At 42.8% G+C, this 16,850-nt stretch overlaps 1 protein-coding gene across 1 annotated transcript in view; it reads left to right on the top strand.

The window, feature by feature from the left end:
* The window catches only part of IQCH (IQ motif containing H), a 247,554-nt gene that overhangs the window by 207,627 nt on the left and 23,077 nt on the right, over positions 1-16,850 (top strand). Inside the window, exon 18 of the mRNA XM_055436103.2 lies at positions 7,674-7,844. Within this exon, the coding sequence (XP_055292078.2) occupies positions 7,674-7,844 (171 nt within the window). The remainder of the gene's footprint in view (positions 1-7,673; positions 7,845-16,850) is intronic.

Genomic DNA, 16,850 nt, shown 5'->3' on the forward strand with positions numbered 1-16,850 from the left:
TCTCCCACCCTCTTCTATCACCATACTGAACCAGCCACCATCATCTCTCACCCAGACTACTGCAACAGCCTCCTTGCTGACCTCCCTGTTTCCATCCCTGTCATCTCACGGTCTCTTCTCCCCACCGCCACTAGGGCAGTTAAAAGTATATCATGGCACTCCTCTGCTCAGCACCCTCAAGTAGATTCCCAGCCTCCACAGTTACAAGTAAGAAGTAAGCCCCTGGCTCTGTTTTTAGACAAATCAGTAAGGACAGGGGGAGCCTTGGCTACCCATGACTGTACAGCCCAGCCAGCAGAGAGGTGGCCTGACCTCCACAGCTTAGGCATAGCCGTGGGTCTGACTGAGGGTTTGGTTTCACTCTAGAAAGAATCCACTGGTCAAACAGTGGGTTTCCTGTTATGTTGGGACTGTGAATAAAGACATGAATGTGGGCAGGGGGCGGTGCACACAGCCTCCAGCCACGACAGGCTGCTGAGGAAGGTGGGTCATGTATCACACTTTGTTCTAAAGGCCTGGTGTTATCTCTGTGGTGAATGAATTCCCAGTGCGGCATCTCTTGGGAGCCTTAGTTGGAGGATCTACCTTTTTAAAAAATTCCACATGAGCAACAATATGGATGAACCTGGGGGTTATTATGCCTAGTGAAATAAGTCAGAGGAAGCTGTTTGTTATCACTTATATATGAAATCTAAAAAGTAAACTAGTGAATATATATATATAAAAAAAAAAGGAAACAGACTCACAGAAACAGAGAACAAACTAAGGGTTACCTGTGGGAAGAGGGACAAGGAGAGGAGCAAGATAGGAATAAGGGATTAAGAGAAACAAGCTATTATGTATAAAATAAACTACAGGAATATATTTAAAGCATGGGGAATATAGTCAATATTTTATAATAGCTTTAAGTGGAGTATAATCTGTAAAAACACTGAATCACTATGCTGTGCACTTTAACTTAGTATTGTAAATCAACTATGCTTCGATTTAAAAATTCAAATGGAAAAAAACTGAATATTCTTAACAACCTACTGATTATTTTTCCAAATTTATTATCAGAATAAAAGGTTCTATTATAAATAAAAAATTTTAAATATAAAAAAATTCTATGCAAGCTTAGAAATTTTCCTAATGAGCCTCATAGATGCAGCTGAGGGAGGATTCACCAGGACTCTTATCCCCTGATTAGTGGAGGAAAGTGGCCCAGAGACGTGACTTGCCAAGAGTCACAGATATTTGCCTTAGACTCTGGTACTGAGAGTAGAGCCTTTAGTAAGTCACCTACCCTGCCTGGACATCAGATTCTTCTCCTCACAAATAAAGAAGAAGGAGGAAAGAAAACCTAAAGATGAGTTTGCAAAACATCCAGACTCTGACAGCTCTGAAATTCTGATTCTGCAACGAATGTTATTTGATCTGTCAATTAGTCTCTCAATCCCATACCTACCCCAATGCCCGAAAGAGAAGGTTGGCAAGACCAAAGTCTTTGCTGTTTTATTTGCCCTTGGAGATAGTCGCAGGATGTAGGGCCTGAGCACATCTGCCCACATCTATACCCTCTGCCACCCATCCATCCTGCCTGTCACAGGAAAGAGGCAGGAACAGCAGGGGTGAGCAGGCGGCCTCCATCTGCCTGGAACACCTAAGGCAAAAAGGGCTCAATACCGGGACCCTGTCTTCCGCACCTCCCCTTACAGAAGCATGTTATTATCATTTCATCCCAAAGCTTGCAGCCTAGGCAGGACCCAGAACCTCGGAACTGAACAATTCTGGACAAGCTCTTAATGCCTGACCCTGTCTTCAGTTCTCACATGCTTGTTTAGAAGCAATGAGGTTGTTGTAGCCGCTTGGTTTGCCTTGCCCTGTGTTCTGCCTAGCTTGCCCCAGCTCTGCCACTGCAGCTGCAGTGTGGACTTCGTCTAACCCAGCCCAGTCAGGGAATGTAGAGCTGGGGTTCCGCAGCACCTCTCCCACCAGCCCCCTCTCCCCACTGGCCCTGCCCCTGGCGGAAGCTGCAATGGACTTTTTTTGCAACCAATCAAATTAGAAATAGAATGTAAACCACAAATGTAAGCCACATGTATAAGCCACATGTGTAATTTTAATTTTCTAGTCATGCTTAGTCGCTCAGCAGTGTCCAGCTCTCTGCAGCCCTGCCAGGCATGTCTGTCCAAGGGACTTCCCAGGCAAGAATACTAGAGTGGGCAGCCATTTCCTTCTCCAGGGGATCTTCCCGACCCGAGGATCAAACCCAAGTCTCCTGTATTGCGGACAGATTCTTTATCCTCTGAGCCACCAGGGAAGTAGTCTCATTTTAAAATGTAACTGAAAAATCAATTAAAATAATTTTAATACACAATGTATTTTATTTAATATAAGCAGGATAGTATCATTTGTCATGTAGTCCATCTGTAGTATCATTTCAAATTGTAATCTGCATATAACTATATTGAGATATTTCACATTCTTTGTTACCTTCTGATTCTTCAAAATCTGGTGTGTATTTTACATTTGAGAAAGTGAAAGTCGCGCCGTCGTGTCTGACTCTTTGCTACACCGTGGACTATATAGTCCATGGAATTCTCCAGGCCACAACACTGGAGTGGGTAGCCTTTCCCTTCTCCAGGGGATCTTCTCAACCCAGGGATAGAACCCAGGTCTCCTACACTGCAGGCAGATTCTTTACCAACTGAGCCACAAGGCAATCCCTTTACATTTATAGCATATCTGAATTTGAACCAACCACACCTCAAATGCTTAATAGGTACACATGTCCAGTGGCTACCATAATAGATAGTGCAGATCGAGAATATATGTGAGTTTGTATATAATTTTACTTACCATAAATCTGCTAGTGTTAACATTTTGTTATACTGTCATCTAGTCCTTTCTAGATATAATTTTTACGAAGTTGAAGTTATATTGTCTATATGACTTTATATCCTTCTCTTGCTGTTTTATGTATCTTCCTACATCATCAAAAGTTATTCGCAATCACTGTCTTTAATGATCATGTCACAGACTCTCCCATCACGTGGATGTGTCATAATCTCTTTAGCCAATGACCAGATGTTGGACAGCTGCAATTGTTCAAATTTATAAGTAATGCTGAGATGAAGATTTTTTGTGTTGTTCATGCTTCTTAATGCCTTGATGTAAACCTCTCCAGTATTGTAGCCATTTTTAACAGAATGGGTTTTGAATATCATTAATCAGTCAAACAACTATCATCAAGTGCTTTACAATGGGCAGCTGATACACCTTGGCTTCTTGTCCCACCCCTTTGATACCTGGCTCTGAAACCCAGGCAAACCACTTTGCTCCTTACACTTGAGTTACTCTGTTTATAAAATAAACTGACTGTATTAGATGGTTTCTAAGAGTCTTTTCAAGCACTAACGTTCAATGGTGTTTTTCCCTCACCCTCACATCTAATCAATTAACCTATCAAGCTAGTAATTTCAAGTCCTAAAGTAATGTCAAAGCCACCTCCTGAACATTTAAAAATATATCTACTTCTCTCCATCCCAGTCACAGTGCCTTTTTACAGTGCTGTGTACATCATCTCACATCTAAAGCGTGTTGGGAGTATCCAGTGTCGAGAGAGATTGAGTTCTAAAGGTAACAGCAAAATCCAAGATCAAAATAGGACCAAATGAGATACGTGTGAAAGCCTGGGGCTGGCACAGAGTTGATGCTCAATGAATATTTGCTGCCTTTAAATCTGAAACCAGCTTCAAGAGCCCCACTTAGACCCAGTCCCTGAAAGGCTGTGGAGGAGTTCACAGTGAAACTTCAGAGGTGCTGCTGTGCCCTGCTGGGAGCCAGCCTGCCCCAGACACTGGGCGCTCTCAGAAGACAAAGACTCAGCAGCTTCCCCTAAAGGGCTGACAGTCTAGAGGGGGAAATAGGAACCCCTGTCCGAAAACAAAGACGCCTCAGGCGGTGTCTTCAATAGAAAAACCAGATGGAGAACAGAACAATTATCTGAGCAATTCAGGCAAGCCTGCTGTTGAGGAAAAGGCTTGAAGAAATTTGTTCTGTTTCCTTTGTGAACCAAGGGGTTAGGGAAGCCTGGAGTAGCAAAATTACTTTGGGTCTACAAAAAGTTCAGAGTTCTGCCCTATGCTCTATGATCTTAGGCAAACCATTAAGCCACTTTTTGATCTTAGCATCCTCATGGGTCAAATAGAGTTAGGGTAATACCAACCTTGTTCACACCTAACCACAGACTGGATTGAGTTGTGAGGTTGAACCCAATGCTTATGAATGGGGAAAATAGCTATTAAATGAGGCAATCTAATAGCTGCATTAAAAACTGAAAATGCGTCTCCTAAGATTCTACTCCTCTTAAAGGAAATGTTTAGTATTCATCAATAACATCTGTATTCAATTTTATAATATGTCTAAAGGAGATCAATCCGTGGTGTTCATTGGAAGGACTGATGCTAAAGCTGAAACTCCAATACTTTGGCCACCTCATGAGACGTGTTGACTCACTGGAAAAGAGTCTGATACTAGGAAGGATTGGGGGCGGGAGGAGACGGGGACGACAAAGAATGAGACAGCTGGATGGCATCACCGACTCGATGGACATGAGTTTGAGTGAACTCCGGGAGTTGGTGATGGGACAGGGAAACCTGGTATGCTGTGATTCATGGGGTCGCAAAGCGTCGGACACGACTGAGCGACTGAACTGAACTGAAGGGAATTTTATATGCATTTATTCTATCTTGCTTTCAAAATCTCCTGTGGTACGTACTATCATTTGTGCCTTTTACACGTAAAGCTTCTGAGACTGAGAGAGTTTAAATAACTATTCCAGTTTGCACTGTGTGCGAGGGCCAGCTTTGGGCTCTCCAACTCTTTGATTCTTGTTCCCCTACTCTGTTCTGCCTCCCACTAAAATCCTTACCACCAAAACATTCATAGTATTAACGTAATATTAGTAATGTTTGTTATATGTAATTCCTCTGGTCAAGGACTCTGCAACATCAATAGAAGCTCTGGAAAAAAGTTGCCCGACGTGTAAGAACAGCAAGTTCACTTTCTCATATTAAGGAAAAGTAGCTGTCCCCATCTGATTTGCATTTTATGCCATACAGCAGGAAATATTTAAGTTGACAAATAGGATATTTACAACCGCAACAGATACTTGGCAGTTAGTTTTTAACAATTGTTGCAAATGTGATTTATTTGCTATTATAAAAGGGCATTACTGTGCGAATATGACTCCTGAAATTAGCTTCAGTTTAGCAAGGGGCCTTGACAGCCTGACCTCTTAATATCCTTATAATGATGCCATTTACATTCAATGCTTACTCAAGTCATTCACTGCTAGATTTGTTTGAGAGGCGTCCACTCTAGGGCAGATGTATTATGTATTTTAACATACCAAGTTGGTGTGTGAGGCACATGTAGGCCTTCTAAAGGGAAAAACTATTTAATCAAGTCTTCATGAAAATGTGTTAGTTTCCAACTTCCTACAGTGAAAATGCATTACTGCTAATTACAGCATACTCCAGAAACACAATACTTCATGTTTTCTCCACAAGACATTTCCATGTCTTGGAGATATTAAACAAAAACATGTTTGATCCTCTGTGCTTTAGCTTTTCGTATGACTGGGAAACTGGTTTAGGGTAAGGATGGACTGGGTCAGGATCGATGCCCTCTCCTCCAGCAGGGAAGGAGCAGAGGGTGGACTTTGTGCCAGGCAGAACTATATTCAAACTGGATTCAAACCCCAGTATCACCACTTCCTAGACACGGTTACCTCTCTGAACCTCTGTTTCTTTATCAGTGACATAGAGCTGTTACATTTAAGGTTATTATAATGTCTGTGAAGCCCCTGGCACACTGGAGGTACTTGATACACGGAGCCTGGTCATGTGTGTGTGACTTGTCAAAGCTCAGATGTTACTTTCTCCATGATACAGCCCTGACATCACTAGCCAAACTCCATCTGTCCGTTCCTTCTGCTTTGGTGGTACTTTGTTCCATCTCTCAAGTATTCATTGTGTTATAATTAATTGATTATGATTCTGTCTTCCCCTTCTTGGAGGTAGGATCCGTGTCTCTGCCTTTTACACTTAGATGACTAGCACAGTAATATGCCTTGAGCATTGAACTGAGGATTCTGGATTCAGCGTAGGGTGGGGGAGCGACAAGAGAAATTAAGGATGGTCTGCCACAGGAGAAGGTAGCACATGACCCACTCTGCCAACAGCAATTTAGCACCTAGCAGATGCTCAGTAAGTATCTGTCAGGGGAGTTACTGGGCATTAATCAAGCATCTAATGACTTAAGAGTAACTTATTGCTTACATGTATCTGTCTCTCAAAGCATTTTAATTTCTATTGTATCATAATATCCTTCTAGGACTTCCCAGGTGGCACAGTGGTAAAGAATCCACCTGCTAATGCAGGAAACACCAGAGACAGGGGTTTGATCCCTGGGTCAGGAAAAGCCTCTGGAGTAAGAAATGGCAACCTACTCCAGTATTCTTGCCTGGGCAATTCCATGGACAGAGGAGCCCGGTGGGCTGCAGTCCATGCGGTCACAAAGAGTTGGACATAACTGAACAACTGAGCATGCATGCACGCACACTTCCTTCTAATAACCCTGGTATTCAGCTATGGTGACTGCTATCATGGTTTCCTGGCATAGGGTAGGTGAAATTACTTTCTTGTACCCTAAAGGTAAAAATAGTGGTAGAGCGAACTAAGGCTTATCGGCCAACCCTAACCTTCCCTTAAGAATCACATTGCAACATATGGAATCTAGGAAAATAGTACTGATGAAATTATTTGCAGGGAAGAGATGGAGATGCAGACGTAGAGAACGGACTTGTGGACACAGCAGGGTAGGAGAGGGAAGGATGAATTAAGAAAGCAGCATTGACATATGTACAGTATCGTGTGTAAAATAGATAGGTAGTGGGAAGCTGCTGCATTGTGGAGAATCCAGCCTGGGGCTCTGCGACAGCCTTGAGAGCTGGGCTGGGAGCAAGGAGGGAGGCGCAAGAAGGAGGGGAGATACACACACACACATATAATTATAGCTGATTTGCATCGTTGTACTGCAGAAACACCAACACAACATTGTAAAGCAATTATCCTCCAATTTAACAACAACAACAAAAAAAACCCAAAAACTAAATTTAAACTTTCCAAAATAAAAAAGTTATTTTCCCTCCCCCCAAAAAAGAAGAATCATATTGCAATTCCCGGAGAAGCCAGCACTACTTTTTCTGAAGCAAGGGCAAACTGCCCTTTTCTAATATTTACTCACCCTTTGCCTTCTCTGTCTGCTCCCCTGTAACTCCCCATCCTCTGGAGTTCCCATCCAACTTCATTTCTCAGTTGAAAGCCTTGCACTGGCCACTTAGAAATGGCCAACCAGGCCTCTCCATCAGATTATCTTGGCCAGGTATTTGCAGTTGTGTAAACGCCCCGCAAGAACCTTGAATCTTCTGACAAGAATCAGATTGAAGGCTCTATCCTTCTGTTGAACAAAGGAGAAACATGAGCAAGAGCATCTTAAGTCACGTATTCACTGGTGTAGTCGGGTCTGGTGTGGTTCAGGGTGGTTCAGGGTGGTCATGGATGGTAGGGGCCTTCTCTCCTGCTGGTGGTTCATACCCTCACTTATGTGGTTCCTGTTCTACTCAGGTGTGGGCAACAGGCCTCAATCTCTCGTACAGCGACCAGCTGGCCCTGACTCAGCTCACCTTATACTTGACCAATGGCCACCTGGATTGCAGTTTGAGCACTCTTGAAGTGCCCCGCTTTGCTTCCAAGAGGGACAAGAAAATGAACAACCTAAATGTTCAGAAAGTGCAGGTAAGTGGCCAATGATGCATCCTGATTCTCCTCAGTGCCATTTACTGAGCTCTGGTTGTGTGCCAAGCTCTGTGGGTCCAGAGGGAAGAAAGAATTTCAGGCAAATCTTTGAATCTCCCAAAATGGGCTTCTGGCATAGGAATGTAGGAGAGCGGAGGCAGCATTCTGTAGGAACTGGGAATGTAGGAACAGGGAGAAGCACCATGTGGAAGGACCGAAGAACATGGGGCTTTCCAGGGCTGGATGTCTGGGTGTTCCCCTCTGTTCTCTTCTCAGCTCACTTCCCAGGACAAGTGTATCTATATCCACTGCTGCAGTTACCCGAAGTGTCCAACCAAACCTGTATTTCTCTAGCCCAAATCTCTTTTTTGAGCCTCCCGACTCCTAGATTCCATATTCAACAGAATGTCGGAGAGTCTTCAGGCTCAAACTACCCACAATTGCACTCATGGTCTCTCCTTCCTTATACTTCCTGTTGGTGAGTCGGGCCAGAAGCTGATCAGTCACCCTACGTCTGAACATCCAGTCGGCAAGCAGCTCAAGTTGATACCTGCTGCTAAAATGCCTCAACTCTGACCCCTCCTCTCCCCATCAAAGATATAGCCTTCATTTCAGCTTTCAGGGTCTCACACTAGGGTTATAATAGCTTCGCACTAAGATTCCCTGCCTCCTCTCAAGGTAGTCAAGGCAGTCAACGCGAATTTGAGCATATTACTCCCCTACTTATAATTCTGAAATGACTCCTGTCATTTTTGGGAAAATCCCAACTTCTCAGCTTGGTTGATGAGGCCCCTCATGATCCATGGCCCAGTCTCCCATCTCGTCACTAGCCTATCTCTAAGGGGCTAGAGGCAGTAGTTCTGGGACTGGTTAAGGTTTACCAACCTTCAGGACTCTGGGTAACAAAGGGTAAACCTCTGTGGGGAGAGTGGGCTAGGTTGGTCCTTGGGAAGGAGAGCAAAGGTCAAGAGGACCAGATGGCCCTTCCTATAGGTGGGATATGCGAGCAGATTGGGGCTCAAGCCACAGCTGCTCTGACAATGCCAGAGGGTTTCTTCTCCTCTCACAATAGTGAGCTTTGTGCCCTTTTTGCAAATGAAGCTCTACTTTAGATCTGAATATGTCAAGCAGATAAAAGAGGAATGCCAGTGGTTAATAGAACCCCCATACCAGTTCCCTAGAGATATCATCTCAGAGCAGTATCTGCTGCCTCTCTATTGAGTCTCTTTGGATCCAAGAGACACCTCTGGGTTTAAAGAATCCTTTTTTGACTCTGCCAAGGATCCCTATATTAACTTCCTTAGCAGGAACTCAGCATACACTTGGAAGGGTAGCCTGAAAAGGGTGCCAGATGTCTTGGGGGGCTCAAGCATCAGCCTCCTCCTCCTCCTCAATTCACTTGTCCTGTGAGATACCCTTGTTCATGCGAATCCCTTAGATCTCTTTGCTTATTAAGACGAGAAGCAAAATTGGACTAGGGATGAGAAACAGACCTAGGACCTTGCTAGGGATATCCCAGGTTTGGTCCCACCTGTTCCCTCTCTTCTCACCAAAGGGACCTTTACAAGACCCTAAGTTCAGTGCCAGAGGGAGGGACAGCAGTAGAATTTGATACCTTAGCAAAAATAACCCCATGCCATTTCCCAAAGGAAGCTGGAAGCTGAATTAGTATTCAATGCAAGACTTACAAAGACAATTCGCTGCATTAAATATGTTGCTTCAGAAACCTGCAAGCAGAGGCTTCACTTGGAATTAGAAGCACTCTCCCATCTTCCCTGTCTTGCCTATAGATTTCAGCCCTAGCTAAAGGCAACATACAGGAATTCTGTGATCAAGAGTCTTAAGCACTTTCAGGAATTGTCTGCACTCAAGAGGGAAGCATTATGATCTTCAGTAAATCAAACGTCTCTACAATCACTGAAGAAGAGCTATGCAGGTTTACTGAGGGAGGGGCAAACTGAAAGTACTTTTGGTTGTAGAAAGATAAATGGAGGTTCTCACCCTGCTGCCACTGTGTACATATGTCTGCGTATGTATGCATGTGATGGGAAAGTGCTAAAGGAAGCATGCACACATGCACATAGTACAATTTATAGCCACAGTGAAGCTCCTGAACAAGTGTGAACAGACTGTGATGCCATCAAGTTTACAATCAGTCAGCTGACAAACCCCTTTGAAGACAAGAAAAAGGAAATGCGCAGATAGAACCTAGCAGTAATGAGGGCGCGTTCAGAATGAGTGCCTATAAAAGATTTCCGGTTTGGGCCTATTCCTTTAAATAACACACTGTGCAGGGGGAAAGCAAAAACTTTTCTGAACTCCAAGAAGAGCTATTGTCCCCTTAGTAGAAACAGGTGGCAAATCACTCTCATTTAGACCCGTTTAGACCACGTGCACGGACTTCTGGTCCAGCGTCCTTCACAAATAACCACTTGAAGGTGGAAACAAGATCAGATGAGTGCCAGACGTGTGTGTTTTGAAAATGAAAAGAAGTCACCTAACGGCTTTTTAACTTTTAATTAACATTCTGCCAGAGTCTTTGCTACCCGTCTTTACTGTTCTTCTGTCTCGGTGGACCCTCCACACCACAGCCAGTGAGGTGGCCAAAAGGGATCATCTCTGCAAACATCTTAAAACAACCCCAGTCATTTATAAGCATTTTAACAGCACATGATCTGTAATGAATGATTAAGTAAAACCTTTTGTGTTAAATTATGATGTTAATAATGATTCTGTCTCCTGTAATTTATTATGAATTCTCCAACGCTTTGGGTTTGATTTTGATAGAATGCAACAACAGCAGAGTTTATGTGATGACTGTATTTTTAGAACTCCTTCTTTGAAGGCACACATTTCCCCACTGCTGCTGCTACTGTAATTATGTACAAAACCAATCACTCATTAGAGTTAGGATACATTATCTTCTAGACAGATGAGGCTAAATAAGCAACACATTAATAATTCAGAGAGCAGTTCATTATGCATGTGGATGCCTGCTTCGTAACTGAAATAAGAACCTCATCAGCCTCTGCCAACCCTTAAACAATAGTTCTGTGTTATTGCCACCACATTCAAGTTTACGCTTGTTAAACTGCTACTTGGATTATTTTATCAAACATTCATTTATTTGTGGTCCCTTACTGCCGAGAACAGATTTTGGAAGCTCCTTTTTTAAGTTAATGATTTGAGCAATGGGTGTTATTAATTCTCAGAATATTATAAACATGATTAATTTTCAGGCAGAGATTTATTACATAAGGATTTCAACTATGTCAACTGAAATGCATCACTGTCAAAACAAGTATCATGGCGAAAATAGAATATGCTCCACACTTCAAGTGCGGGTGCTCAGAACTAAATCAATTTAACTTGTGGTTGAAGCAAAATTATATTCTCCAGTGAAAAGGAGTATTTCAAGCTTCCTTTATTTAGCTTGAAGCGTTCTTGTTAGATTGTGATTTAGAAAGGTAGTTTAATAAAACTAGACTTTTACCAGTAATATTCTGCCTTCTATTTTTCCCCCCTTGTTTTCCTAGAAAAGGCTAATCTCTGAAATTCCCACACACTCCAAATGTGGCCAGTGGGAATTTGGAGAGATCATGACTGCACTGGAAGTCAGGGGTCATGAATTCTGATCCTTTCTCGGGCCTCAGTTTCCTGTTTTGCAAAATAGGGGAGGCGTAAATGACCCCTAGAGTCTCCTGAGGCATTTACTTTTTATGGGACCTGTATGTAGAGTAGGACTCTGTTTCAAGTCTGACCTAGGCACCCTCATGCACAGTGAGGGCTGGGGATGGGGAATTTGTCCTGTAAGGAGACACAGGAAGGGCCTATCCCCACAGCCTTCCACTGAAAGGTCTTTTTCTTGAAGAATCTTTTAGAAAGGCGTAACACTGTTGTGACAAGGTCACATTGTAAGTCCTCACCAGCCACACCTTAGCTATTGGTTAAAACTTTCAGCCAGGATCAACTGGAATTAAGTTCACCTACTTTGTGCCAGGTATTCTGCTAAGTGCAGGGGATATAAGGATAAGTAGTAAAGAGCTCTAAGCTTTGCAAAGGACCAAGATAGGCCAGCATATAACTATAATGCATATAACAACAGGACAATAATATCCACAATATACTGAGCCTTTACTCCTCACCAGGTACTTTAACTAAGTGCTTTACATGAATCTTTATACAACATAATATATGAGGCAGGTGCTATTATCATGCTCATTTTTAGATAGGAAGACTGAGATTAAGAAATGTTAAGCAACTTGTGGAAAGTCACTCAACAAGCAAGTGTGGAAGCCAGGATTATGCCCAGGCCTGTGTGTCTGACCATTGTGCTACCCAGCCTGCCTTGTGTTGGCTGAGAATCAATGATTCAACCCCAGAGTACAGCTTCAGCTCATCCCTGAAGAAATCTCTGGGTGAAGCTATGGAAAAAGTCTTCTTCCAAAGGAGGCTTCATCTCCCTGTGTGATGAAGTTATTTGTAGACATATTACCATTATCCATGGGCTCCTAATCTGCTCTGAGCTAAGCCAGGACTCAGTGAGCCCTGAATGGTCCAGATGGTGTGGAGAAGTCTTCTGATGCAATAAAATCCATTTAGATTATGACTCCCTTGGTAAACCCAAATGGATTTTATAGCATCAGAAGCAAGTTGGTTAAAAATGATGCTTTCTATTTGTCATAATTTGTATAATGCTTTGCACTTTAAATAGAAGTGAGCTTATTTAACCACTAGACCATTAAGGTATGACCTAAATCAAATCCCTTACCATTATACAGTGGAAATGACAAATAGATTCAAAGGATTAGATCTGATAGACAGAGTGACTGAAGAACTATGGATGGAGGTTCGTGACATTGTTTAGGAGGCAGTGATCAAAATCATCCCCAAGAAGAAGAAATACAAACAGGCACAATGGTTATCTGAGGAGGCCTTACAAATAGCTGAGAAAAGAAGAGAAGCTAAAGGCAAAGGAGAAAAGGAAAGATATACCCATCTGAATGCAGAGTTCCAAAGAATAGCAAGGAGAGATAAGAAAGCCTTCCTCAGTGATCAATGCAAAGGAACAGAGGAAAACAATAGAATGGGGAAGACTAGGGATCTCTTCAAGAAAATTAAAGATACCAAGGGAACATTTTGTGCAAAGATGAGCATAATAAAAGACAGAAACGGTATGGACCTAACAGAAACAGAAGATGTTAAGAAAAGGTGGCAAGAATACACAGAAGAACTATACAAAAAAGATATTAATGACCCAAACAAACATGATGGTGTGATCACTCACCTAGAGCCAGACATACTGGAGTCTGAAGTCAAGTGGGCCTTAGGAAGCATCACTACAAACAAAGCTAGAGGAGATGATGGAATTCCAGCTAAGCTATTTCAAGTCCTAAAAGATGATGCGTGAAAGTGCTGCACTCAATATGCTGCAGATTTGGAAAACTCAGCCATGGCCACAGTCCTGGAAAAGGTCAGTTTTTATTCCAATCCCAAAGAAAGGCAGTGCCAAAGAATGTTCCAACTTCTGCACAATTGTACTCATCTCACACACTATCAAAATAATGCTCAAATTTTTCAAGTGAGACTTCAATAGTGCATGAACCATGAACTTCCAGATGTTCAGGCGGGATTTAGAAAAGGCAGAGGAGTCAGAGATCAAATTGCAAAACATCCATTGGATCATAGAAAAAACAAGAGAGTTCCAGAAAAACATCTACTTCTGCTTTATTGACTACGCCAAAACTTTTGACTGTGTGGATCACAACAAACTGTGGAAAATTCTTACACAGATGGGAATACCAGACCACCTTACCTGCCTCCTGAGAAATCTGTGTGCAGGTCAAGAAGCAACAGTTAGAATGGGACATGGAACAACAAACTGGTTCCAAATTGGGAAAGGAGTACATCAAGGCTGTAATTTGTCACCCTGCTTATTTAACTTATATGCAGAGTACATCATACGAAATGCCAGGATGGATGAACCACAAGCTGGAATCAAGATTGCCAGCAGAAATATCAATAACCTCAGATATGCAGATGACACCACCCTAATGACAGAAAGCATAGAGGAACTGAAGATCCTCTTGATGAAAGTGAAAGAGGAGAGTGAAAGGTTGGCTTGAAGCTCAACATTCAGAAAACAAAGATCATGGCATCTGGTCCCATCACTTCTTGGCAGATAGATAGGGAAACAATGGAAAGAGTGACAGACTTTATTCTTTGGGGCTCCAAAATCACTGCAGATGGCGACTGCAGTCATGAAATTAAAAGACACTTGCTCCTTGAAAGAAAAGCTATGACCTACCTGGACAGAGTATTTTAAAAAAGAGACATTACTTTGCCAACAAAGGTCCATTTAGTCAAAGCTATGGTTTTTCCAGTGGTCATGTATAGATGTGAGAGTTGGACCATAAAGAAAGCTGAGCACTGAAAAATTGATGCTTTTAAACTGTGGTGTTGGAGAAGACTCTTGAGAGTCCCTTGGACTGCAAGGAGATCCAACCAGTCAATCCTAAAGGAAATCAGTCCTGAATATTTATTGGAAGGACTGATGCAGAAGTTGAAAGTCCAATACTTTGGCTACCTGATGCAAAGAATTGACTCATTGGAAAAGACCCTGATGCTGGGGAAGACTGAAGGCAGGAGGAGAAGGGGATCACAGAATGGGATGTTTGAATGGCATCACTGACTTGATGGACATGAATTTAAGCAAACTCCAGGAGTTGGTGATGGACAGGGATGCCTGGCGTGCTGCAGTCCATGGGGTCACAAAGAGTCTGATGCAACTGAGCAACTTGACTGAGCTTATTTGATCCCTATGATAACCCCAAGAATAATTAAGACGTGGGCTATCATACTCATTTTATAGATTAAAGGAAAGTAAGGCTAAAGATAAAGGTAAGTGAGCTACCCAAGATCATAAAGTTAAGTAGAAATGCCCAGGTTTTCTGATTGAAGTCCCTTTCTGATGAAAAGATTTACTGGTTGGTTGTTTAATTTCAAATATTTTATCTTATTTGTGAAATAATTTAGCTTAACAAATGTTAATAAGAGCTAGCTTGTTTTTGAGTGCTTACTCTGTGCCAGACACTGTTCCAAGGTCTTTATGAACTCATATAATCCTCAAGACAATACTGTCATCTATGTTGTCAGTCTGGATTAAAGACAACCCTAGATCATTGGCTGTTTTTGCCTATAGAGACTGCAGACTTGGTTAAGTCTTTTAAAAAATAGGTGTATCATGTATGTTCATCTTTATTTGCATTATTATAACACATTTATTAAGCACTTAAGATAGGAATTTCATGAAGCTTCCAGGATACAGGGACATTTGGCAAAGTCCCTGTCCTTGAAGAGTTGAAATATAAAATAGCACACACACAAAGGAAAACCATGAGGTCTCATTTAAGTGCCTTTTGAGTGGTAGTCACTTAACCTGCTTCTGGGGTTCTTAGGAGAAATAATTGTGGACAGTTGGGGACAGAGAACACTTTGCTCAGAACACAGAACTTGGTCTGGCCTTACAGACTAAGGCAGCCACCACGTGACAAGGAGAGGGAAACCCTCTCCAGCAGAAAGGACAGTAGCTGAAGAGAGACTGTGGTCTATTATGAACCAGCTGGACTGGGACAGAGATTACGGGAGGCAGGGAGTGGGAAAAGTGATTGAGAAAGTTGGGGAGTCTTGAAGGCAAGAAGGAGACACTGAAGAGTTCAGAGCATTGACCAACCTGAGTTTAGTAAGTAAAGTCACTCAGTCGTGTCCGACTCTTTGTCACCCCGTGGACAGTAGCCTACCAGGCTTCTCTGTCCATGGGATTCTCCAGGCAAGAATACTGGAGTGGGTTACCATTTCCTTCTCCAGGGGACCTTCCCAACCCAGGGATTGAACCCAGGTCTCCCATATTAGAGGCAGACGCTCTAACCTCTGAGCCACCAGTTTGGAAAACATTAAATTATGGTTGTAATGCTCAATACCCCAGGTACCAGTTGAGGAAGGAACAGCCTGGAAAATTACATTTGGTGGGCTTCCCTGGTGGCTCAGAGGTTAAAGCATCTGCCTCCAATGCGGGAGACCCGGGTTCGATCCCTGGGTCGGGAAGATCCCCTGGAGAAGGAAACGGTAACCCACTCCAGTATTCTTGCCTGGAGAATCCCATGGATGGAGAAGCCTGGTAGGCTACAGTCCACAGGGTCGCAAAGAGTCGGACACGACTGAGCGATGGAACGGAACGGATAGGTCTACAATGCTCCAGGCCCTGTGGAAGTCTTCAAAGAAACAGCAACAATAATAGTAGCTACTGTGTATCAAGTACTAGGTGTTTGTTTAATCATCAGAAGTCAGAGAAGTTAAATGACATATTCAAAATCACACATTAAGTAAGAAGCCTAGTCAGGTTTTGATCTTTGGTCATTCTGACTCTGTATAACCTCTCCACTAAATTCTGCTTGTACATGCACCTCCCTAGTAGGCGACAGTGGTCTGGGCTAGGATGGGAATGGTCATGGAAAAGAAGACATTACTTGGAGACATATATCAAATATCCTGGTTTTTCTTTCCAATTCCATATGAATCACAAGCCCAGGTCTGGGAGGAGGGGAATTGCAGTCTGTTTCCATAGAGTGGAAGAAACCTCAGGATAGTTGCTGCCCAGCAGTACTGAATAGTGAGCTCTTCTGCCTCGCTTTGGAGCCAAGACGTGCACTGAGCTGGATCCTGGTATCAGATGCCTGCCCATCTCTCTCCCTTACTGACTGGTGCCTGATCTTGGGTTTGCTAGTTTATATACTATAGCAGCATAAGACAAGTTTAGAAGACAAAAATAACCTTGGAATTATCTTGTGAATTCATGGTAATTACCACGCAATTACATGCTTAGTAACCACAATGGAATTTCAGAGTATTTACAGCTCACTTCCATACACAAAAGCTCAGGCTTCTGGGCCTTCACTGTGAAGGCAGGAGCATGGCACAGCCTGGCATGGCAGGGTGAGCAGGCGTGAT

Source organism: Moschus berezovskii, chromosome 9 (assembly GCF_049115385.1).
Source record: "Moschus berezovskii isolate FMDL1 chromosome 9, NW_MosBer_1.0, whole genome shotgun sequence".
NCBI classification, from domain to species: Eukaryota; Metazoa; Chordata; class Mammalia; order Artiodactyla; family Moschidae; genus Moschus; species Moschus berezovskii.